Genomic DNA, 25674 nt, shown 5'->3' with positions numbered 1-25674 from the left:
GGAAGCACCATGCACGGATCCCTATACAGTATGAAAAATTGCATAAACCTTCACTAGTTTAGCACTTAAAAAGCCTACATGAATGAACTAATTTTTTGGGTGGCAAATACTTCAGACTTTAAGAGGCATGACTAACAGTTGGTACCCTTAGCACAAATAAACAGGGAATTGAAAAAGCGAAACAAACAAACCACCAATTACTTTGTGGCCTTTCGTCTTTTCAAGAGTGACCAAGGCACTTTTCCAGACTGTAAAAGAGCATGGTTAAGATCACAGGTCAATACTTTTATCGCATGCTGTAGGATATTCTGCTAAGTGTTATTTCATCTCTGTTACTAATGTTGGTGGAATTTTGCACCAAATGCTCCAAGAAATGCTTAAGCAGAACTGTGTCAGGAGGAGACATTGAGGAGAATGCACTTAAAAGTACCTGGCGACACTTAAACTTGCTCTCAAAGCAGTGATTCAACTCCTGCTTTGAAATGAAGAATATCTGCTTATTGAAACAACTTCCCTCATTCCAGGAAGGCATCCCAATTAGAGTTTTCTTGATGGTATGGAGAGCACACCTCCTTACTTTGGTACATCTGTTAAAAAAAAATGCAGCAAAAAAAATAATCATGGATGTTGTTCTCAGGAAAAAACAGTCACCACAAGAAACTGCCTAGTTTTAATCAAGATCCCGTGTCACAAGAGATGAACATAGACACTGAAAACATCAGTACTTTTGAAAATACATAACATGGGAAACATTTCTAAATAGAGGTGACACTGAAGGAGAGGTCTATGCGTACAGTAACATAATATAATAGAAACACTATCAGCAGCCCTGTAAAGAAAGGCCTAGGAGTACTGGTGGATGAAACATGCGACATGAGCCAGCAGTGTGTGCTTTGCAGCTCAGAAGGCTCATCCAAAAGGACTAGCAGAAAATATTTTGCCAGCATTAATTAACCTATACCCCAAAATGTTTTGTTTATTTAGTATTGTTTTTGTTGTTTTTATAATTTTTAAATCAAGGTTACTGAAAAAGTTTAAACTCCTGTGGACAGAAATCAAAATTATTACTTTTAATATAGTGTCAGGCAGAAGACAGTACTCACCTGTAAAGCTGTACAAGAAACTCCTGAAGCAGGCAATTTTTCATGAAAACATTAACCCTTCCTTACTCCAGCCACCAATCTTGTTCAGCATATTTTGAGGATGATATTCTAACTTCAGGGAGGTGGTTATTTTCAACAACAGATGCACACGTAAATACTCGTTCCATTTATTGTGGAAACAATAAGGATACAATATAGCCTTAACATACTCTCACTGAACTACTACATCCGAACTTCACACTGTTTATTGTGGAAATGCTGCAGACAAACACAGATTTAAACACAGTTCCACCATCAGAGAACATGACACTTCAAGGAAGGTCAAAACCAAATGGCTAAAGCTAAAAAGAGGCGGCAGATGCCATTTCCTAGAAATGAAGGAAGGTAGGCTCCACTGGAGCAGCGTTAGTACTGGGCTTTTCTTTTGCATTGGTGGTAAATGAAAAACCCAGAGCCCAGTGATTTCTATTCATTTATTTATTTTTTACCTAATTGCTCCAATCCAGGAATCTTTGGCACAGGAATTTTGCTTTGCTTTGTGACTACAAGATTACTCAGCCATTTGTTCTTAACTAGGCCACTGTTTTCATTAACTTAATTTAATCTTAGTGTGTGGCATTTAATTGCCTATCGTGCAAAGGATGCTCTTGAGTGTCAAATTCTATGCTGACGGGAGATTAATAGCATCAGGATATTGCACTGGTTCTTTTTATTCTACTTTTATCTGACTAACGAGGCTACTGGAGAACTGATTTTCCTCATTTATTCCCTACAATGGCCTTATCTATTGCATCTACAATGACAAGCTGACAAATATATCTACGTGAAAGAGGAAATAATTCCACTGCATTGATTTTAACAGACAAAAACGAACTGCCAAATTGAAAGTTATTTTCAAGTAAACATGCAGATCCTCTATTTCTAGATCATTCTTGTACACTGCCTAGATTTAAACCAGAGTTGCACTGCTGCTTCTTTGCACAGCTGAATGAAAATAAGGCCTATTTAAAAAAACCTGCACTACAGAGAGCAGTAACACGTGGCTTATTCAGTCAGTCACAACTGCATATTTCACTTCCTCATTGCTTTGTATCAATTGTGAAGCTGTATTCTTGAAACAGGGAATGTTTCTATTTGAAGACTTGTGCGTAAAATAGAGTAAAATCAAGTGTGCATTTCTTAGTCAATAATTAAAACACTGACAAAATAAAAGCTTTATAAAAGATTGTAGAAAACTAGAAATCTTTTAGCTTTTTAAACAGTGAAACACTATCAATCTCATCATGGAAATCAAAACACCGCTTTTCTGTGTGTACAATTCTTTGCATGCCATTCCTCCTCACAGTGCTACATAATCACTTTGCTTTTTCCTCTCATTTCAGTATCAGCAAACATCTGCCTACACGTTAATTCAGAAAATATTAATTAAAAACTGGAAGGAAATGGATCCTAGCACACTGATTTAAAATGTCGTCTCAGATCATATATTTGATATCAAGTTCTAGCATGAATCTATTCTATTTAATCCAAGTAGTTTCTCGTTAGGAAATAGCACACACACATAACGTCAAATGATTTTCAGTACAAAAGATACACAGATAAAATATTTTAACTGAAAGGCTTTGAAGGTTCCTAGGCATCAGTAGGGAAGGCACTTTTCTGGTCACATAATTCTAGCACATTGGGATTCAGCACAGCTTTGGTATTTTCAACGTCTCCTTCAGTTTCGATGCAAGTGATAACCACTGACTGCCCAGTCCTGAACTTCTCCACTTGCAAATAATGCAAAGAAAATTGCTCCAAATAGATTAATGGAAGCAGCAATATAGAAAACTGTCTGCCATTCTCCCACAGTGTTCTGTCAAATTGGAAAAAAAAAAAAAAAAAAAAGATGCAGTCAATTTACAGCTACACGCTCAAGAAAAAAAAAAGTATTTTTAAAGCAGATGCTATGGCACATGCCTATTTAAACGTAAATGCCATGCATGTCGACTTTATAGCAACATAAAAGCATTACAAACATAACAAATTATCATTTTAGTCAACTGCAGTTTAACAAAACAGCTTACATAGTCTAATTCTGATAGGACTATCTGGAATAGTTTATCATCTGAGATGCACAGTCTTCAGATCTAAATCCACATTTGCATGAAGGCTATGCAAACTCACAGAGAACATTACCATAAGGGGAACTCTACCTTGTTTTCTGGTCAGATCATCCAAGAGCTGGAGTCCTCTAAGCTAAGCAGTAAATGACTACAATGCTTCTTTTCTAGTACTCTAAGTTTTTTTAAACATATGTTAGTTATACGCAAACCATGTAGCACAGAATAGCATCTGTTCTTTTTAATAAAGAAGAAATTCATATATGTCTTAAGGACAATTTTTATTTATTTTTTTAATTTTTAAATTACAGATGTGTACTGTACCAAACCTGTAAATGACCTTACTACAAGAACAAACTACCAGGAGAGTATGTTAGGATGAGGGGAAAAAAAAAAAAGCCAATCCATCCTTCAAAAACCCAACCTACCAAAATATTAATAATAAAAAATCAACACCCCTTGTTAAGAGTTTGGAAGAACCTAATTTATTTGGATTCATGCATTAACTAGCATTTTTGTTATTTTTAAGGAAATGATTGGAGTGATTACCAACTCCAAAAGTTCAGCTGTATCAATGAACTTAGTCTGCACACCTTCTTTTCTTAGATGATTTTAGAATAATTCATATTGTTCTTTTTTTAAAAAAAGTAATCAACTTCTCTCTCCCTTTTTCTGCTTCAAACGACCCTTTGTCTGACTAAGCCATCTTGGAGGTCAGATCCAACACTGCCCAATTTAGGTGCAAGAATAACACTGCTTAGAACATCCAGATCATGCAATGTCCATACAAAGGGGTGCATTATAAAACTGCACGTTTGAATCTAGTTTCTGGTTCATCTGACAAATGCTGACCTTACAGCTCAGAACCTCACATGAGAACAATTTTAGAAAACAAGTAAGAGCTTGTCTTACTTTGCTACAATAATACCACAACTGTCTTGTCTGGTTGGTTTTAACCTACTGTGAATCCATAATGCCATAAAAACGTACATTTTATTCCAAGAGAATATAAGGGCTGAATCACTAAATTTTAAAGCCCCACACAGGTCTTTGACTATATCTTTACTTTTCTGATCAAGGTTAAGCTGTTCACAGTAACAGAACTTGCACGTATATCCGAGATTCCATTTTTGACTACAGACTTCAGAAGACAGAACTGACATTCAATAGAGATAAAAAATATAGTAACTGAAAAAAAAAGAAAAGTAAACGGACTTACATTATGAGTAAGGCTCTTGGCAATAACTGGCCCCACCATTCCAGGGATGGTAGCAAAAGAATTTGTGATCCCAAGAAGAATCCCAGCGTACCTGCAAGAGAAATTATTATCAAGGCTTATTAACTTATCCTGTTTATCAGTCACGGAAATGATTTTGCCTAATCAGATCACACAGGCCTCATCTTGATCACACAGACAAATTAAAACACAAGTATTCAGGTGGGAATAGCTTATTATTCTAGTAACACCTCGCTGGCAATTCATTCCATATGCCATCATTCTCCAGAGGCCAGTTATGGAATTTAAGTTAAATTACTCACGGCTTTGCTTAGAATCCATAATCCAAAACCACATCCCCTTTGCTAAGCCACAACCAAACTATCTGGAAGGGATCCATTGAAAAACTTAGAAAAGAAACACTGCATGCCTTGAAGTGGAAAGACAACAAGGAGTATGACAGTGCTGTTTGGCAACAGTACAAGATGGTGCAGGTGTCATTGCCAAAAAGGCAATTAATTAACACTGATTGGATGGATATTTCCACTATACTACAGAGAGATACGCTAAAGGAGTCTGCAGAGCTCTGCAGCAGTCCTTCCCTGCAGCTTTCTGTGGGTCAAGGCCAATGGGAAATGGGTCTGCCTCGACCCGTTTTACCGGTTGCCATTCTTGCAGTTCTGTTCCGAGGCTTCCTGCTCCATGGACACGTTGCTTCACCACGCACGCGCATGCATATGCACCAGCGGCCATAAAAACTCGCTGGGAAAAACTGGTAACTTGCTTAATAACCGAGTCTCAGCACTTCTTCTCTGTGCAATTAGACATCTCACAGAAGTGTTGCAATACCAAAAAATCACGTTTGAAACTGTAGCACAAGCACAGACTTGTGAGAGAGACTCAAAGGAAAGAAGAGCTAGACATTTTTATGTCTGAGCTCGACCTTCCAGCCACCAGAGCACAGATCCCTGCAGTTCAGATCTTTAAGGGGGGGTTGCTGGCTGAGGAATCATACGGAATACCAGTATCAGTTGTAGTTACTACTGGAAAATTGGGATACCTCCCAGTTACTGGTTGGGGCTGTTTAACAGAGTGAAATGGTGTCCTCATTGATTTAATAATGACAACATAGCAGAAATATGATTTCATCTCCAAAGAGTGGTACATAGCTTTGACATTTTATTTACCAAAACATGAAAATTCAACCATATATTATGAAAGGTTGTGATATGTATCCAGTCCAATAACATCAGAAAACATTTTCTTTTTTTTTTTTCCCTGACAAGAGTCAATTGTCAAGCCTATTAGCTGATTTTTCTTGAAAGTCAACAATACACATGAGTTTAGAGCATGGCAACATATTTTAGATTGAGCTCCACTGCTGTAATTAGAATGATTCTTATTTCTTATAAGAATGACCATGTAACATGTTTCTCCATTAGAGTGTTTAAGAATTAATATGCCTTTATAAAGATGATGTGAAAGCATAAAAGCTTCCTTTGAAAGCCTTTCCATTTAAAGCCCTCAAGAAGAACCAAGTGCATTTTGTCTTCAACATGCTGAAGCACCACAATATTGCTAAGACAAACTTTAAACACAGTTTAATAGTGTTTTTTTTTCTTGTCACATAGATCTTTGGCCATTAATTACTGGCTAAATGCCTCTATTTCTGCCTGCTGTCTCTGACATGGGTTGCATTCTTGATAGCACTTGCTGTTTGATGCAGATAACTGCTATACCACTCCCTCAGCACAGCGGAGACTCCCATATGAAATGGGAAAGAAAGAGACACATCTGTAGAGCAAGACTAAAAGTAAGTTATTGGTTGAATTCTCATGGCATAGTGGGGATAAGCAAATACAAATTGACTTGAAGAGTGGTTGTTAAAAAAAAAAAAAAAAAAGAGATGTGAGGTGTTCATTATGTGGAATACTATAAGGGCCCATGGTGACAGAGATAATAAAAATTATAAACATGGCAATGTATTGATGTTTGTTTAGACAACTAGAATAGAAAACATTTTTCCACACAAGAACAATGCCCCCTTTCCCTCCTCCAGCAATTCAATGCACCGATGGCCTAATAAATGTGTGTTAGAAACCAAACACACAGAGCAAATACTGTTTTTTCTTCCAGCATCAGTATTTTCATTCATGTTTTTTTTCCTGAGAATGTAATCATTATTTCTTTGGTATAATGCAAGTTTTAGTAGCAACAATGGACTCTTTGCTATTCTAGTCAGCTTACTTTTAACTAATGCAAATAGACATCTAAGTGCATTTTGAAATTGCTTTGAATCACTTCTGGTTATTCTAACATGTTTTAAGGAAAAATAAATAAACCAAGAAGGCAAACTCTTAACAGAGGTCTCCTCCACACTTTCATGCAGAACTTGTTTTGAGATTTTTACACTTATGCAAAGTTTATCCCTTAAATTGTGAATGCCATTGGATGCATGGCCGTTGCATCCAAGAAAGTTCAGACACCTGTAAAAAGTTAAGCAGAGGGGAAAGAAAAAAAAGAAAAGGACTTTTTTCCTTTCATCTTAAACTTCCTGGTGTTTCTGTATTTGAAGACTTTTTTTTTTCTTTTCCTATTACCTTTGTTACAAGGAGATTCTCTTTTCCTTCTCTGTCTCCATTTGAACATATTTTCCTTGAATTAAAGCATGCATGTGTTGAATAGAGATTCAATGATTTCAATAAAACAGCCTCTACCCTGAGTGTGTTCCTCCTGCCCAGTAAAGCTTTCCTGTACATGCAGGCATTCGTTGCTATTGCCCACATCAGGTCCAAGTTCCTGAACTCTGAGTGAGACACCTGCCTCTCCTAGACTTGTAACCAGTCTGCTCCCTTCGGACTATTTGAGAGGAAAGAAGGGCCGAGAAACTTGCCCAGTTTAAACACAAATGGAATAAAAGCATGACTGTCAAGGATAGGAAGAACAGAGTGGGATTTGGTCAAGGGATACTGCAGCTGTTCACGTGGTGGATCTAACTATGCCTGCTGATATGCATGCTATATCACGATTTTTTCTTGTTGCATTTTTCAACACCTATATCATCCCAAAGGCTTTCCAGTAGATTTTTTGACAAAATAAGTTTATTTCCACAACATTTGTGAGAGATGGATGTCACAACCCTACAGACTGGGACTGAAAACAGGCCAAGAATGCATGCACCTACTGAACGACTGACTTGAGATCCTCAGGATCCCACTTTAAGAATATTTATGAACATTGCTCTTATGTTCAAAGCACAGCTCCTGCTGACTTCATTAACACTCAGTACTTCCAATTTTAAAAACTAGACTTCAGAGCTTGAAAAGACATACCCAGAAAACAAGTAATAAATCAGCTAGGCCTCAAGTAATGTCACTGGATCCAACATTCACTTCCCAATTGATACGTTTAACTTTGGACTCAAGCTGCTGAGGACCCCCATTACATACTACACTTCAGGAACCTGCTCTCTTAGGAATTCTTTAGTTATGAAGAGGGATGAGTGCTTCTTGAAGTTATAGGGTAAGAACATGGCCCTCACAGACACAAGAGTCTGGTCCAACTGACCTACCACATGTAAACTCTGACAGAGCAATGAAAGGAATGAATTCCCACGAGCAATGTTTGTCTACCTTAAATATGACCCTTCTTTTCTCCTGTAACGCCCTGCCTCAGCCATTACATGCTCTCCAACTACTACAGCTGTCAGGTAGGGGGATTAGGAATGGATGCCAGCCTCCCTCTCTAGATACATCCAAGTTCTGACATTAATGAGCTTACACAAATAATGTCTCTTGATGTTTATGCTTGCGTTTCATGTTTTTAAACACACAAAAATAAAATAAGTAACTCTTAGACAGCGTTTTACATTTTTAGAAAAACAACTTCTGCAGCTGCAAAGGTAAGCTTGAAACAGAAGTTGCATTATCGCCCCATAATCCTCCAGGTGCAGTGCTTTAACTAGACCTTTTACATTCATAAGCCTACTAGATATTAAACAAAGTGCAGCACTGGTGCTATTCTTCTTACTTTCATGCTCAGTTCACAGTACACGCTGTTTATAGTTAAGACACTGGTTTCTTCCATCTTGCTTGCTACCTAAACTAATTTGTCAAGATTGACAAAGAGTCCCACCGTTACACATCCACAAGTTAAATCTTGTTCATCATTGTAGACCTGACCACCATTCTTTCAATCACCAAAGCCTGGACACCACCTTCGGTTTTGCCCAGATATTAAGGATTTCTTCCTAGATAAAATCTCTACAACATATTCTTTCCTCTCCACTCACAGATAAATTCTTTTCATCTGACACATTAGTATATAAGCACTCTTTTATTTGGTCATAAAGTCATTTGACCCTGCTCATACGTAAGTGCTACTGCAAATAGGTAAATTAACAACAGAGCAAAATACTTGACTGTTACCAGTGCAAAGAATGCTTATTTGAAGGTTCAAAAGAATCTACATATATACATGCCTCTCAGGAAATAGATGCATCTGTCAGGTTCTGAATTTGTAACAGAGGAGAAAATACAAACTGTAGTCTGACTTTACATTTTTAAAGGTCATTTAAGAGTAGTTTGGATTAATCATATGCAAGATTCATCATCTAGTGATAACAGGTCACCTACTCCAAATATAATTTTAATACCAGGATACAGAATATGTTTTTCAAACAAACAAACAAACAAAAAATGCCTGAATTACAGGGCTAATTTGTTGTTCATATCATATTCTCTACCAAACTTGCACTTTTTTGCAAATACAGTGTTTAAAACTGTAAACCTGAGTCATTGTCATTGTTTACATTCCAGGTCTGTACAGCACTATGGCCAATAGCTAAAGCTCCCAGGCACTCCAGGAATACAACAGAAGTGGTCATACATTAACAATTGCTTCAGCAATACTCACGAAGGTGCTATGTCCAGATGGTTGATGCTGTAACCAGATGTACAAAATCCTCCTAGTGTTGTTGATATGGTCACAAATGCAACAGCCAGTGCGTAGTTGCATCCTATGAATCCAGCTGCTACTAAGAACACTGCAGGTCCAATCATTCCTTCAAAACAGAAATTTTAGAATCAGGGGACTTTTAACCAGAGAGACATTAAGAGGCTCTGAGCTATGTATACATACAACCTCCAACACCATCTAGTGTACAGAATCCAGCACTTCACTATGTGCATTACAGTAGGCCAGCAAGGAAGAGCAGATGGTTTACAAACCCGTGGCTGTCTCAGGAAATGTTGGACAGACTAGAAAAATCCTACTCTAGCTGAAAAGAGCAAGCTTCACCTGAAAGCCAATGGTACTGCTAAAAGTGACTGCACAAGTTCATTTTATTTACAACTATACAAGTAATAGAAGCTGCACTCAGACTAATATGTGAACCATGCACTGCAAAGAAGTTATTCCCATTTAAATGTCCAGGTTTCAGGAGCCAACATTGACTTTTGCAGATCTCCTTTTAGTCTTTTTAAAAAGAGACACAGTATTCATGTTGCTTTTTTTTTTCTTCTTGCTCATCCTCATAAGACAACTGTGAAAACTTCAGAGGCTGCAAGAAGTGATTCTAAGTAGCGTAGTAAATTTCACCATTGCCCTGCCCACTTGAATACACACCTCAGTCTTTAATTCACCTCAGTCTTTACTTGTTATTTTTTCTAGTCTAACTCCTTTCATTTTTTGTCAATTATCTCTTACAATTAATCTTTCTTCTGAAAAAACAAAGAATGCACTCACTGAACATTCCACCTGCCTCTGCCATTCATAATTCCATTGAAATAAAGTGAAATAAATAGTATTTAAAGGCTATATTTGATGTATGAAGCCAGTTTGCTAAAATAAAAAGCATCTAAACAGCTGGATGTTGGCTAGGGACAATACATGTGGACACGTAGACAAACAGCTCTTCTCATTTGGAATTTAATTACTACTTCAATTCAAGGGACAATTTACACCTCTTTTGTATTCTCACTTTGGCTCCAGCTGACATTACCTAAACCAAAGAAACATGATATTTGAAATAATGAAGCACTGACAGAAACAGTAAACCTCAAGTTCCATGGACCAACAGAAGCCAGGTACAAAAAGAATCAAGAATTCCAGAAAGAATCAAGTCTGTATAGATATACAGACTTGTATATCTATATATGTATATACATGTATATCTATCCATAGTATGTTCCAAGAGACAGTACTTGCACTTACCTATTAGGGTAAAACATTTACGAACACAAACAGTGGAGAACTTCTGCTTTTCCCGTAAATAATCAGCAATTTGACCAGACAGAATTATACATAACCAGCAGCCAAAATAAGGCAGAGCAGATAAAAAGCCATTCTGTTAATGAGATTAAAAAAGAACAAAACCACAGTTAAAACACTGAAATGACAGTTCAATTTGCTGAAAAAATCACTTGTCTTGGAGCAATAACAGAGTTTGAGTCAGGAGTGTTAGGAACATCCGTTCACATAACTATTGTTGGTTTTACCATGAGAGAAACCTAGGGACAGAAAAGGCAAAGCATTTTCAAGTTACTGATGTGTAAACTCTTCATTGCATGACTTGAGCCATAACTACCAACACAGCCAGCTGAAAAACTCAAAGGCTTAAATAAGCAACTGGTCAGGAAAAAGGAAACTATGCAAAAAAGGTATGTTGTGGTCATTCACCCAATTTTGCAAGCACCCAGAAACACAAGTTTCATATCAATGAGTTACTAAGGTACGTGGAAGCTATAAGTATTATACAGGATTTTGAAAGCTGTTGTGGAATCTGTGATCTCAGGGTTCTGTACTGCTACTACTCTGCAATGTTATGCTATCCCACAGCTATCTGCTGACACATCTGATGATGGCTGTAACCAGAGAAGACACAGAATTAAGACTTTCATCAGATTCTGTCTGGGCATCCTATGATCCCAAGCAAAGCTATTACTCAGGACTTGCTGTTACCTACACCGATGTCACCTGCTGACTTCCATTTCTTTAAACTAGAGCTGTTTAGTGACTTCTGCCTGATTATGCTTGCTTTTTTTCTCATGAGGGAAACACAAGTTCTACTGAGCAGCATCAGTTTTCAGCCTTTCCATGCTATTAAAAATAATTATTGATAATTGAACTATAATTTCACCTAAACTGAGCTTAAAAAGAGGTATCTGGATAGCCACTGGATAGAAATACTGTAACATTTATGCACTATTATAAAATGTATATTTGGCAAAAAAGAGGTAAAAGCTTCCCTAGGACATTTAATTTTACATGACACTACAAACACATCCTCATCTGAAATTTACTATCCAAATCCAAAGTTGTTGCCTGCTAGGTTCCAATGCTTGGCTTTCAAAAATAACAACTGAAATTCTGAAAAACAGAAGATAAAAGGTTTGTTTGTTTTGTTACTGTGACTATGAAGCACTGTCCGAAGACACAGCATTAATTTTTAACTGATCTCTTTATTATAGGATGGAAACTGGTGGACTATGCAGTTGCTACTGCACTAATGGAATTTACAACTAAATGCATGGCAAAGAAAGCTAGTCTGACACTATTATGCAATTTTAAAAAAAAATTCTGTTTTCTTTAATGTGTCACAATAGTCAGCACCGATGGAGTCACTCCAAAAAGAAGAAACATAACCCTTAGACACAGGAAACCACAGCAGAACCTGCTGGCATTTCATGCAATGGAGTCTTACAACATACATGCATTGAGTAACATATGCCTTTCATAGATGCTTACTCAGGTGTTCCCTAGGGAGGCATAATAAGGAATCTAAAGAGCAACTTCAGCCATTTTTTCCAGCCATTTTTTGTAGTATGCTTGACTGCAACCTTCTCTTTTAACACAGATTCCTCATCTTTTCCTTACAAGATTGCTGGCATCACATCCTTCTTGCATGGTGTACATCTCCATTTTGCTCTAAACCAGTCTCAGGTGTTAAGCCAGGAAAAGGCTCTGCTAAGCTTCTTGAAATCTCTACCTGAGGACCTTTTTACCTGAGAAGTACCAGCTTATACTGGAGACACTATTGCTGACGTTTTTCCATTGAAGAAAGAAGAAAAAGGAGAGTCAACTAACTGCCATATAAACATTTTCAACCCTTTAATTTTTACCTTATAAATCATTTTGTTAAAAAAAAAAAAAAAAAAAAAATCCTTGAAATATCTCTGGACTTTATGATTTTGTTTCATCCTATTGTTAAAATAAGGTATTGTATTTCTGCTACTCACTGAAGAAATTAAAGAAAATAATGATTTGGAAGAGGAACCAATCACACTGAAGTGTATTTTTTTTCCTCCTTAAAATACTTAAAATGTCACTTACCCAAAGATGTCCTTAATGTTAAAAGACAATTTTCTACTTTATGAGTGAGCTAAGTAGACAGTATTTCTGAAGCCATAAAAAACACTATAAAATTTGAAGCAGTCATGCAAACCATGTATCTGAGAAATATATTTTCTGTAGTTATTGCTTTATATATTTTTAAAATAATTTTAAATCCGAGTAGTTAGAAATGAGCAACACATATCTTCAACCAGAAAAAATGAGCTGAAAAGCTATTGTTAAGCTAAGTATCAAATAAATCCTGAAATCCAGTTGAAAGGACAATGCACACAATATTGTAGATGCGTCTGCTCAATTCTGGGGAATTATTTCACCATTTCCCAGTTATTAATTTACATTCCAAGTGTCTCCATACTAAATACCACGTCAGACCTCTGTTATTGTATTTCTTTAAGAATATAGTCACTTTGTTCTGAGTTATTTATCTTACCTCCTGTGCATCAAACCGCAGGATCTCCTTCATGTATGTGGGCAAGAGCGTGAGAAGTGTATAGAAAGTCCAGTTATAAGAGAAGTGTGCCACAACGATAGCCCACAGTGGAAGGGACTCCAGCATAGGTCTCCAGGGAACAGATTTCTGTGTAGAAAGCTAGCAAGCAGGAGGCAGAGGAGAAAAAAGAAAAAAAAATAATAGAAAGAATTATCAGGACATCAAGATGAACAGCTACTACAGGTGTTAAAATCCTACCCAAATCTACAGTGATCATTCATTTGGAAATGCACAATGCGAGTATGTCAATAGAAGAATTCACTAGCAATTTCAGTTCTCACTAAAGGTATACTAATGCATGTTACTGCTCTGTTGTTTAGTATTGTAAACCAATTGCTATTGCACTTTATAATCAGAATTTTTTTTAAAAATGCTTTCCCTTATTGAGATTTGTCGCCTCCTGCTTTCACCCTTAACAATTAAATACTTAAAGTAACTCGTGATGCATTTAGCTAAATCTTTCCTACTCAATCCTAGATATTAGCTTTGATCTCTCAGCCAGCTTCACAGCATAAAAACGCATATCCCCAGTCACAGGAATAAACTCATATGCACACTTTAGGAACTGGCTCATTAGCATTTCCAAAACGTTTTCTCTGCAAACAGTAATCTCTCTCTCCCTTAGAAGATACATGTACAAAATGTGTTTTTGTAAATTTTAAAAAAATGATACAGGTCAATGTTTATTTTAATGACATGTGATAGACCTGAGCTTTTTATTAAAAAGCACCACAACATTTGTGACAAAAAGCATTACTACAAATGCTTTGTTTAATGAGCAACTTTCTCATTTATACAAGTTCTGTCTTTATCTCAAATTAAGGACATTTTTCTATCAAGAGAGCATTTTGCTATCAACAATACTTGAAGTTTAGATTCTTGTGTAAGCAAACAAAGCTATACCAAAGTGCTGTACCTGATCTTTTAGAGAAGAAAGTATATATTCCCTTTCAGCATGTGAAATGCTCTTGTGAGTATCTGGTGTGTCACTAACCAGCCACATCCAGAAGAAGAACCATAATACGCCAAGTGCACCTATTGTTGGGAAAAGATGGGTGAAGAGGCAGAAATAAAAATAGGAGCTATTACGCTGAGTGAATAATGCTCTTGGATAATTTAGTTAGAAAAATAACATTCATTAAAATTACATTAGGGTATTTGGAAAAAACCTTTTATCTACTTAAAAACATTAGCTCCTCAAAGGGAACAATACCCATTTATAAGCAATAAAGATGACTAAGCAGGAAGTTCTTCCCCCCCCCCCCTTCTCCCTCCTGGAAGTGCCTCAGACAGCAAGAAAGCCACACACACATCCACATTGTACTTTTATCAGTCACGTGGAACGGCCATAAATGATACAGCTCACACAGAGGAATTTAATCACAAAAGAACCACTTTGCATACACACATGCATACAGAAAATCACTACATATAGCTTAACAAATATGCCAATCTTTATTTTCCCTTTTAAGCTAAGACACCAGAACAGTCATCTGAAAAAGCTAGCTTTCCAAAAATTGGTTCAAATTACCTGTATTTTAATTTCACTTAAACATTGTCATTTATTTTGTCTAGTTCTGTTTTGAACAGTTTTAATTATACAAAAATTGGAGGTGGTTCTACTGAGTAAAGTGTAAGCCTTGTCTTTTATTCTGGTTCTCTTTTCCCCGTGCAGAGCATGAAACAACTTTGAAACGTACATAAACCTATAAAAAGCATGTTAGACCTATGACATCCTATTAGCAACTATTTTATGTTTGAGCTTCTTCTAGAACATTAGCAAATATGCTATTCCTTGCATTTGGGGCATTCCTGCAGGGTTCCTGTGACTGCTAGAGAAATTTTCACAGAGTTTCCACTTAAACCAGCAGTAACTTTTCAGACGTTCTTTCACTCATAGTAGAAGATTGCTCCTGGGATTAAAGTTATTAACTTAATTTCACACTTCAAATAAGAAATTCCAGCTAGTTATTTCCGAGTGGTGGGAAAGCTGAGAACATTTGACTTGTGCCAACTTTTGTCCAACTCAGAGACATCTTTGTTCACTGGAAGCAAAGGAATCTTTCTAGCTTTAAATATCTCTAATTTCCCAGGAATAAAAAAAATAAAAAACAAAAAATGACAGCCCTACATGTTGAACATGTCTTTAAAACTTAAATTAAGTTTCATATAAGACATACTAAACCAACATACCATAGCTTTCAAAAAAAAAAAAAAAGGATTATATATATGGCATAATAATTAAAAAAAAAAAACAACAAAACAACACAAAACTTACCAAATATGTAAAACACGTAAACCCAGTTCATGTAGTAACAAATTAAGCCAGACAGTGGCAGAGAGACAACAGTTCCCAGCTGTGCACCTACCAGAAAAAAAAAAAAAAAATCATCTCTAGACCTTTTATTTTATTTTATTTTTTTATTTTTTTTAATTCACAGGTATTTTATTTTCTTCTAACAAACCATGCAGCTAAGGTTTGTCACCACCACTAGAGGGTGGTGTTTCCTGAAAGAATCAAAAGGCACCATAAACTGCTTTGGCAACTCCAAGAAAACGGGAATCACAAGGTCCTAAACAGCCAAAATAACAAGCAGAAGGCAATGAGACAGCATTCTTGGCACATTCGTCTCCAAAAACGTAACGGCTGCAATACATTCAAAACAATACAACTTAGTCAACTGACCTTTCTGAGGGAGCTGACCACAGTGCAATCAAGGACCCGGGGAGGGAAGGGGGAAATAATGTTCTGATTTTCTATAACCAAATTGCCCATAACTCCTACTGAAACAGAAATGCTTGACACAAGAGCCAGAAGGCATCCTTACAGCCAGCAGGTTCTAACTGCACTGTGCCTGAATTTGACAGTGTGGAGGGTCAGACAAAGTAGAAGGGAAAGATGAGCAGATTCCAGTCCTGATACAAGCCAAAAGCAGGAACGAACGATTCTTGAAATACAATTCAAGGTACATTTTGAAAAGGGTGGCAGGTAGCACCCATATTATTTACATACTTAGGAGCCTTCAACTGGTGATAAATATCAAACCTCGCCTCTTAATATTAATTATACAATCGCTTTTCCAAACCTAATCTCAGCTCAGAAAACATTAGATTGTATCAATACGCTGGCTACCCAGATTCCTCCTTTATGGAAACTATTTTTATTTGAGGCAGAAAGCTTCAACCACAAAACAACGAAACCACATACTTTATGTTAAATACAAAGCAAAGTAACTATGTGTAACTCTGTCATGTGTTCACTTACAAAGTCAACAGGATCAGGACTTTCTTAGCCACAGACCACGTGACTGCCAACCAAGAAAATGTGGGGAAAAGGGAAACACTTTGTTAAGTTTACACAAGGTGCCTTATCCATCCATGCCTGCTGTTCAAGGTCACAGCCTCTTCTCACCTATACTTTAGCATATGGCTTCACAAAGGGTTAATTTAGAAGCTCTTAACTGCTAAAAGCAGTGTCAACCCCAGCTCTGTACTCTACTTATCTTGTATGCTGTCTTCTCAAGTGCAGACTTCTTTTCAAGCAGATTTAACTCACTAATATGTCAGAAAATAGATATTAAAGAGAAAAAGACCATCTGATGCATTAGGTGGGTTAAAGTGGGTCATGCTGGGGTCTGATGAGTGCCTGAAATAGCACACAGGAAGGAATGAGACACTTGACTAGGAGGGAAATGTGGAAATAGGAAGAAAGGACTAAGGCTTCATTCCTGTTGGCGCAGGCACAAGTGAGCTACTAGACTCACTAGAAACTGCAGTCACTGTTTACATGGTATAGCCTTGTAACTGTCCACAATGCTCAGGGAATAATGCAGGGTGTGACTGACCAGAGCCATTGTAAGGAAAGCTGGCTATCTCAACACAAAGGGGACAGGAGGGGCAGCCCTTGCATTAGCCAAACAGCTCTATCAATTGAGTGGATCAACTGATAGTGTAAATGTTTTTCCCTCAGTTCACTAAAATTATGTGAATATTCCCCTTAGACCAGCATCAGGAGAGTTAATACGTGACACAACTCAACACAGAATATAGAAATTGAACAACCAACAAAATAATTTTGAAAAGAGCAATGGGCTCAAGCTGGCTTCAACTCACACATTCCTTCCCAGCAAACGGAGACACCCAGCATCGTGATGGCAGAGACATCACAGAGACAGATAATGGGAATCACATTGGTATTGCAATTGAACTGGGTATTGCAACTGCTATACTATGCTAAGCGTAACTTACGACTGTGTTATGTTTTCAGTACGTTTTTTCTCACTCTGTAAATCAAAAAATCCCACGTAACATCAAATATATTCAAATAACGACATTTTGTATTAAACATTACACCCTCCACACATGGAGTATCTAAAAGAATATTGTCAGAGGGTACTGATCTCTGACAAGCTGCTCTTGCAGGAATACCTGATATTTTCAGATATTTTCTTCCTCAAGTTCCTCCAAAACCACCTCTTAAAAAATAAGAATAATAATCCTGTGATTCTGCCCCATCTTATTTCTGCTGTTATATTTCCTTTTTTTTACAATATCTTCTATTAATCAGTTTCACAATAACTCTTTGTACTGCTTGATACCGCAGTTTGAAGTTTATACTTCACTGCAGATCAATACCTTAACTGGAGGCTAAAAAAGCCATGAAAAAATGAAGATAATGAATGCAAAGCAAGATTTAATTCAGTGTTATGCTTTTCAGATTAAATGCTGATTAAAATTGATAATGTAAATCCCTTTGATTTAAGTCAATCCTCCCTGTTACTGCAGTAAAAATGTATAATCCTGTTACCAGCGTGGGAACTTCTCACCTGCATATGAAATACTGAGGAGCTTGCTGCGTTCCAGTGGCGGGGCCCAAGAAGACCACATTGAGTGCATAGCTGGGAAGGTAACACCCTAGAACACAAAATGCCATTCTGCTGAAAAGTAACAATTTTAGAACTTCCTTCAAGTTTGCATGTTTCAAAGGAATATTTCATTAAAAAGCAGTAGTAAAACCCATTAGCGTCTTGCCTAGCAAGAAACCACTTAAAAATAAGCATGTAAGCTGTGAGAGTAAGGTGGTAAAATTAATTTCTCTTGCTTTTGAATCTTCATATACTGGAAAGGTTGCAAGAATACAAACAATATTGTTTGAACTCTTGGGTTCTGACAAATCAGAAAGGTTTTATGTGTAAAGACACTTGAGACAAACCTGGAATTATCTTTTTTCTTTTTAAAAAAAGCTTAGGCTAAAAAATAGGGCAAATTGGTTAATTATTCAAAAAATAAAATTAGACTACTCAAAAGTAAACAATCCTTGCACTACTCCAGCATACCAACAGCCACAGGGTCTAATCATTACAATTTATCAATAAATTATTGGGATACATTTTCAAGTTACATAGAAAAAAAGGATTACCTCTCCCAGTCCTTCCAAGGCTCGGACAGCTATGAGGTAGCCAACTCCCAAATCCGCAGCTAAGGGAGTAAGCAAGGTGAATGCCGAGGTGCCAAAGACACCAAAACCCAACAAGAGCTTCCCTCCGATTTTGCTTGCAAGATATCCGCCTGGAATCTGAGTAACGATATAGCCATAGAAAAAAGAACCAAGGATCCATCCCTGTGTGTCAGCATCCCAAGAATACTTTTTTCCCTGAAAAGAGAAAACAAAACCCAAAATGCAATCAGTTCAAGACAGCAGTTTCTCTGACCATATTTTATATGAATTTGATTAATTAGTCCTTCATGCCTAAATTGCAGATCTTTCATGGCCTTTTGTAGGGTCTCCATCTTCACAAGATGTGCAAATCCCACTTCTGTATCACGGCATGGGCATTCTGTTGCACTCTGGAAAATGGCTTTTCATGCACAAAACTTACGGAGAGAAAAACAAACCAGGAGAAGCAGAGACTTAAATTTAATATAAAGAAAAAGAACAACCAAGGACAGGACTCGCAAGCATAGATGGAAGAACAGGATAAGCCTGGCAGAGGAAAATGAGTTTAGCAGAAAAGCAATAAAGCAAAGATGGCTAAGATAAGGAAGCAATAAAAGAAGTCAGCAAGAGGACATAAATGGTTGCCCAAGGAAGTGATTTTAAACTTTGGGATCACTTCCAAAACTCCTATTTATGAGCACCTAAATGAGCAGCATTTATTTCGCAGAAGTGATGAGGGAGAATCTTCTTCCCGTACAACATGCAATGGCAATTTGCTCATGATAAATAATAAATGACCTCCAAACAAACAAGACAAAGGCAGGAAAAGGGCAAGAGGGCTCAGTAATAAACCTTGGCTATAAGGTGATATTATGTATGTCCAAATTAACAAAACTGTTTTTAAATATAACTTTTCATAGTTAAGTGTGATTTTAAGGATTACTGCACAGAAAGTGAGGAGGTGAAGGATATAAAGTCAAGAATCGTGATCATGGAAAGCAACCAAAAAAGAGAAGAGAAAAACGTTGCATTTTAGTTAATTTACAATGAAATTTCACACTCCCAGAACTGTACAAAACCCAAGCAAATGTAGATAGTGATGTGAGCTCTGACGCAGATTTAACAGAAACAGTTGATCACTGGCATATGAAACAGTGAGTCATAGTAATCTATAAGGTCAGACCAGCTAATTTGTGAAGAACGGCACAGAAAGATGTACATTTAAAAAAAATAAAAATTAAAACCTTACCCTGAGCACAGCACTTCTAAATCAGCTACTCATTTAAGGCTATTATTTTTTGGATTTGATTTGAAAGAGCAGCACTGCAAAGGCTATCTGGTAACGAACAGCCAGTTCTCTTGCCTTCTAAGCATGACTCATCAATCACAGCCTTTATTAAGAACAATTTTACATGCCACGTTTCAGATCGGTATGTTTGAGACCTCACCGTTGTGTTGCGAGGAGTATTTATGGTGGACGAATGTTCCGGACACACGTTGGAAGTCGTATTCTTTGCTAAGCTTGTGTTAGGTTCCACCATATCCACCAGAGCAACGCTTAAGTTCACACGCAATGCATACAGAAGGAAGAACCCAAAAAAGGCCAGCAGTGCTAGATTGTAGCGAGCTGAGCAGCAGGCAGGGACTGAAAGGAGAATAAATAACAAGTTTTTGTTTTAACACGACCCAACAACAACAAAAACAAGAGAACAAGTGACAAGCAGTTTTTACTATAATCTCAGAAATTTACAGGTAAGAAAAAATAAGCTTGTTGTGGTCTTGAGGAGTGTACTCAATATGGGTAGAGATCAGGGTGGAAAAAGTAACGCACATTTTTCTACTGATGTGTGAAACAAAGGTGATTCTGGTTTAGACTACCGGTAGCTGTGCACACAAGTGTAGGGGCTGCAGTGGAAATGTGCTGTGTGGCCTGTGGAAATAGATGTAGAAGCATTCAAAAGTCCTCTTGAACATACAGTAATAATTATTCAACCTGGAACTTCACGCTAAAAAATAAAAATAAAAGAAATGAAACCATCAGGAAGCCTTTAACGTACCTAAAAATGGCTCAAGATGGACTGAAACTCTTAAAGTAGCACTAAAAAACAGCCAGTGAAGCTGTTTTTTAAGACAAGTTTTCCTTCTGTATGTTCGTTTATAAACCAATACATGTTTGTTAATAGCTGCCTAAGGGAAAAAAAAAAAAAAAAAAAGCAGAAAAAAAAAAAGGCAAACACTGCCAAGGCACTGTAGAACTGTAGCAGTTTCCCAGTTATCCAATCTGCCCCTTTTCTTGCAGTCACTATATAATAATGAGGTTGTCAAAGGAAAATGGGTCTTAGATTCAGCATTAAACCTGTATTGTGGCATTAAACCAACTCTGTCAGCTGTTTACACCCCAATATCAGGTTTTGCACTGTCACTGTTATCAATTTCCTCCGACAGTAGGACACTGCAGTATTTGGCAGAGATCATTGATCAGTGCCAGGAGATTTGGATCAGAGTTGAGATGTATTTCAGCTGGGAGGCTGTATACAAAATACAGTTTACAGCTCTGCAGTATCCTGGTTCTTTTTGAACCAGGGATGTCTACAGCTACCAAAGCAGAAATGTCAAACTGTTGAGAAATGACATGAAGAATCCGCTGAATGTACAAATAGTTCCAGGGTGGAGTTTCCCCTCGTGAGGAAACTGTGGTGATAACAGAAAATTTTATAACTCGGACATCTGAAACTGAGGCAGAATTGGCAATCAGCACCTGCAGATACTACTTCAGTCTGCAGCAATTGCTTCTCTGACTATTCAGCATTTAAATTCTGAATAGAACAAGTAGATCTATGAACAGCAGGATTGGCTGGAGCCCGATCTGCAGCTGCAGCATGTTTCTTGACTGGATTCTCTGATCTGCAGTAAAAAGCAAAAAGCATTCCCTGGGGACAAGCTATCTGAAGACTCTCCTCTTCCCAAGAACCTTCTAGAAATCTGTAACGAGTCTATGCGATCCCTTAATTTTAGGGGCACCAACAGAGCCTTTCTATGAGACTGCAGTCTTCATGGAAGTTGTAGAACTTTTTCTTTTTTTTCAGGTCTCTGTCCCTGATAAACCTATCTGAAGTTTACTAAGGCTGAACAAATTGTTACGCTGACAGCGAGGCATTATTTGCTATGTTTCTTTAGTAAATGAGTAACAAGAGAGGCTACTATGCAAATACATAAAACATCTTCCAGACCTACAGTAATGGCAAGTCTTGCTTCGGTGGCATTTGAAAAGGAGTACCTGGTTTTTAACTGACATAGAGGAGACTTTGCTGCTCTCATTTGCCTTGGCTTTTATGTCATTTTAAAATGACATATAGCCAAGACTTTATTGCTTGCTTTCAAAACAACAGGCACCAAGAGCAGGAAGTGCTTAATGCAGAAAAACAAGTCAAGTGGCTTCACTGCCCTTTGCTGTTGTTTGAAAAGCAATTTCCTTTCAATAGAAAATGTATAGTCGCTGCAATTAAACTAATGAATATAATTGCAAGTAAAGCTATTTAACCTTTCCGTTGTTGTGCCTATATTTGCTGGGGTTAAACAATAATAACAGAAGACTTGAGATGGCTCTTATGATACAACCTGTCCTTGGAAAGGCAGATTCACTGCAGTGTCCATTACTCTGCCTCTGGAAGGCTTGTGCTGGTGTATGCCTCATCTGGAGGGCAAGCTCCACAAAGGCGATGTGTAAGAACTTAAGACCACTAATGACTTTTTTTTTTTTTATGTCTTCCTGCTAAGTGCATTTGCAGCACCTGAGAACATTAGGTGAAGTTAATAGAAGGTTCAAGAAGATTCCAGCTGTGTTTTGGCTACGCACCTCTTTAGGACACCACCACATTCACTGGCAAAGAGCTACTGTCGTCCCCCCTAAAGCTTAAGGCAGCTAACCATGACGCTGGAGATCTTACCTGGACCGGTAGCCACGGGTGCTACATCTAGAGACAACTCTGACTTCAGGAGCATGTTTAAAAGGAGATATAAGTGAACGAGAGCCTTGAATTGCAGCTAAGGGAAGCAGGTCTGCACCGCAGGCTGCGGGGCGGTTAAAGGAAGTAGCTCCGTGCCGTGCCTCCCTGTGGGTGAGGTGCGCTACCTCTGCTGCAGGGCACTGCCCTAAAACCTGACCCTTTTAAGGTCAGCTTTTAAGCCGCTTTGTTACCCGCTGTCCCGTAAGGGATCTGCTCGGCAAGCAGGTTACTTTGTAGGGCACGCTGCGGGACCCCACCGCCTCGCTGTCACCTTCACACTTTCTCCTGGGACACTAATCACAAAAACACCCCGCACACCTCTTATCCGACCCCCGACCACCCGCAGCCTCTGCCCCGCTCCCCTTCCTCTCCCCACCCGCCGCCCCAAGCCCTGCCCGGCTCCATGGCGACACGACGCCGGGGAGGCGCCGCAGCCCGGCCCGCCCCCTGCCGGGCCCCGCAGCCCGGGCTGGGCTCGGCCGCCGCCCGCTCCCCTCACCCGCTCCGTCGAGCCGGGGCTCCTTCAGCAGCGGCGTGCGGTCCTCGCCCTCCTCGGGCTCCATCGCGCTGCCCCGCAGCGTGCCCAGCGCCAGCCCGCCGGCCGCCACGGCGGAGAGGCCGGGAGCAGCGGCCGGGAGCCCCGCAGCCGCCGCGGAGCCGCCCCGCAGCCGGCCCCGCTCCGCTCCGCCCCGCTCCGCCCCTCCGGGCGCCGGCCCTCAGCTGCCATCTTGGGTGAGGGCAGCGCCGCCCTCCGGGCTGGCCGAGGGGGTCGCTGCGGAGCCCCCCCCGGGGAAAGCGGGGCGCTGAGGCGGCGGGGGGTGGCCTCCTGCAGCCCCCAGTGGGGTGTGGGCGCTGGAAATCGGTTCTAAACTGGGGCAGGCCCCAGGTTGGGGCTGGTTTCCCCGTAACCGCAAAGCGCTCCTCCGCCTGAAGGGCGTTATGATGGTAATTTGTAGTGTCTGGGGAGCAGGCGCTGCTCGTGTGCAGAGCTCCTGGAGGGAAGGCTGGAAACACGGCAATGTAAATACGTGAATAAGCATCACAGCATACACAACAAAGCGAACAAGCACCACAGCATACATAATAAAGCTCTTCCCCTCTGAATTACACAGCATATGCAATAAAGCTTTCCCCCTCTGAATTACACAGCACACCTAATAAAGCTTTTTTCCCTCTGAAACACTGGTTCCCAACCTCTTTGGCCTACATCAGTGAAAGCTAACAAGAGTTTCGCAGTTGTACAGCCTGTGCCACCGCACACCATCTCTGCTCAGCCATACCTGTGCCAGGGCCGAGTGCTGAGTCACTTGCACGGCCTTGGCGGCTGCCTGCTAAAGCCTCTTCTGCTGTGCTGGATGCCTGTGTCAGTGCAGAGATGGGTAAATAGCTGCCTGGAACATTTTGCATGGTGGGAAATGGAATAATGTACATGATTCTTGGCAGTATATTCAGTTGTATCTGCACTAGGTAGATGCACTGAACTTGCAACTGGTAATTGAATGTGGCTCTGTGCTGGTTGTCCAGTATCGCATCTATGCAAACGTGAAGCAAACCAGAATTTCTGTTTCAGTTCTGGGGTTTAGCTTAAGAGTTTCTGTTGTATGTGAGTCAACCTTGTTTAGAAATTACTTTTATAACCCCAGCTACTGAATGAAAACCCAATGGCTTAATTCTGACAAAACACAGGTCAAACATATTTTGCAACACTTTATGAAAAGTGAAGATGTATTTTACTGTACTTGAAGGCTTTGTGGTGTTTCACACACGCTGCAGACACCCTGCCTGGTCTTTCCAGTGAGGAAGGGCATCTGAGGGGCTGCAGGCCACAAGTGCCGTGCTGCATCATGGGGTCATGGAGGTGACAGTTTCCATCTACAAGTTGAACCCCAAGCTCTTTCTAGACTCCCCTCATCATAACAGAAGGCAAACACAGGACTTCAGGGTCTGGAACAGTCAACAAAGCTTTTCTTAAGCTTCCTCTTTTTTACCTCTCTTATTTCTTCACACCAAGGCAAGGTGTATCTTAAATCTACTTACACCCTTGGTACAAGATAATACCAAAAAAACCTGCAGTAGCAAGGAACACGAATTTCTCTGCCCTGCTGCCTCCTTCTCAGGTCTTGCTGACTCACTGGCGAATATTCCTCGCTTCACGACACTGCACCACAAGCAGCTTGACTGCAAGGCTGCAGCCACAGAGTCAAAAAAATGACACCCATAAATACCGATTTAGGAGTGTGTGAGGAGCACTGCCCTTTGTCACAGCAGGTAAGTGCATCACTCCTTATCCTCTGGAGGATGACTTTATGGATAGCTGTACATAAACGTGTGGTTTGCTTGTGCCTAGCCTACTGGGCAATGCTGCTTGTTCCTTGTGTTCTGCTCTGCCAGGCCCTGTGTCATACTCGTGATGCAGCCCTGATGTGAAGGATTTGTGGTATTTTCTGATTTTATTTCTTTTTATTTTTGTAAAGGACTGCTATTTGTATTTAACCACTTGTGCCCTGGTTCCTTGGGATGCTGGATGCAGCTGTGCCCTGCACCAGGCTGACATGGGGAACAGCAGCACTCAGCACCTGCTTCCTGCGCCGTCTGGTCCCATAGTGTGAGGAAGGAGAACAACAAAGGTTTTCACTTCCTTTGCTGAATCCCACCGTGACGTTTCACATAATTAAGCTAAAAAGACACGCTGCAACCTATCTCATATTGAGCAGCAGATGGCTCCCTTTTCTCTGAAGTGCGGCTGTGGAAAGGAACTCAGCCCGTGCCATGGCTCCTTAGGGCCAGCGCTCACACTCGTTTAGCAGTGCAGGCATGCTAGGGCTGTGCTAACATAGGAAGTGGGCAGTTTTGTTTTATTTCTTGTTTTAAGCTGTTTAACACCATCTGTAGTAAATACTGTACTTGTTGTGGGTTGCTTGGAAGATGGAAGATGGGAAAAAGACCTGGGAAAATGCATCAGTA

At 39.3% G+C, this 25674-nt stretch overlaps 1 protein-coding gene across 1 annotated transcript; it reads right to left on the bottom strand.

Moving 5' to 3' along the window:
- Window positions 1-1306: 1306 nt before the first annotated feature.
- Window positions 1307-23377, bottom strand: SLC17A5 (solute carrier family 17 member 5). The gene is made up of 11 exons (XM_084284108.1): window positions 23210-23377; window positions 20152-20348; window positions 18686-18919; window positions 18093-18180; window positions 15545-15631; window positions 14183-14301; window positions 13207-13365; window positions 10638-10770; window positions 9339-9486; window positions 4428-4518; window positions 1307-2961 (listed from the first exon to the last, which is right to left on the bottom strand). Exons 1-11 carry the CDS (start codon window positions 23271-23273, stop codon window positions 2824-2826), a joined length of 1458 nt encoding a protein of 485 aa, XP_084140234.1. The 5' UTR covers window positions 23274-23377; the 3' UTR covers window positions 1307-2823.
- Window positions 23378-25674: the final 2297 nt, after the last annotated feature.

This window comes from Netta rufina (assembly GCF_964035555.1).
Source record: "Netta rufina genome assembly, chromosome: 3".
Taxonomy (NCBI): Eukaryota; Metazoa; Chordata; class Aves; order Anseriformes; family Anatidae; genus Netta; species Netta rufina.
Note: the sequence above shows the minus strand (reverse complement) of the source record. Positions and strands in the feature narration are given on the sequence as shown.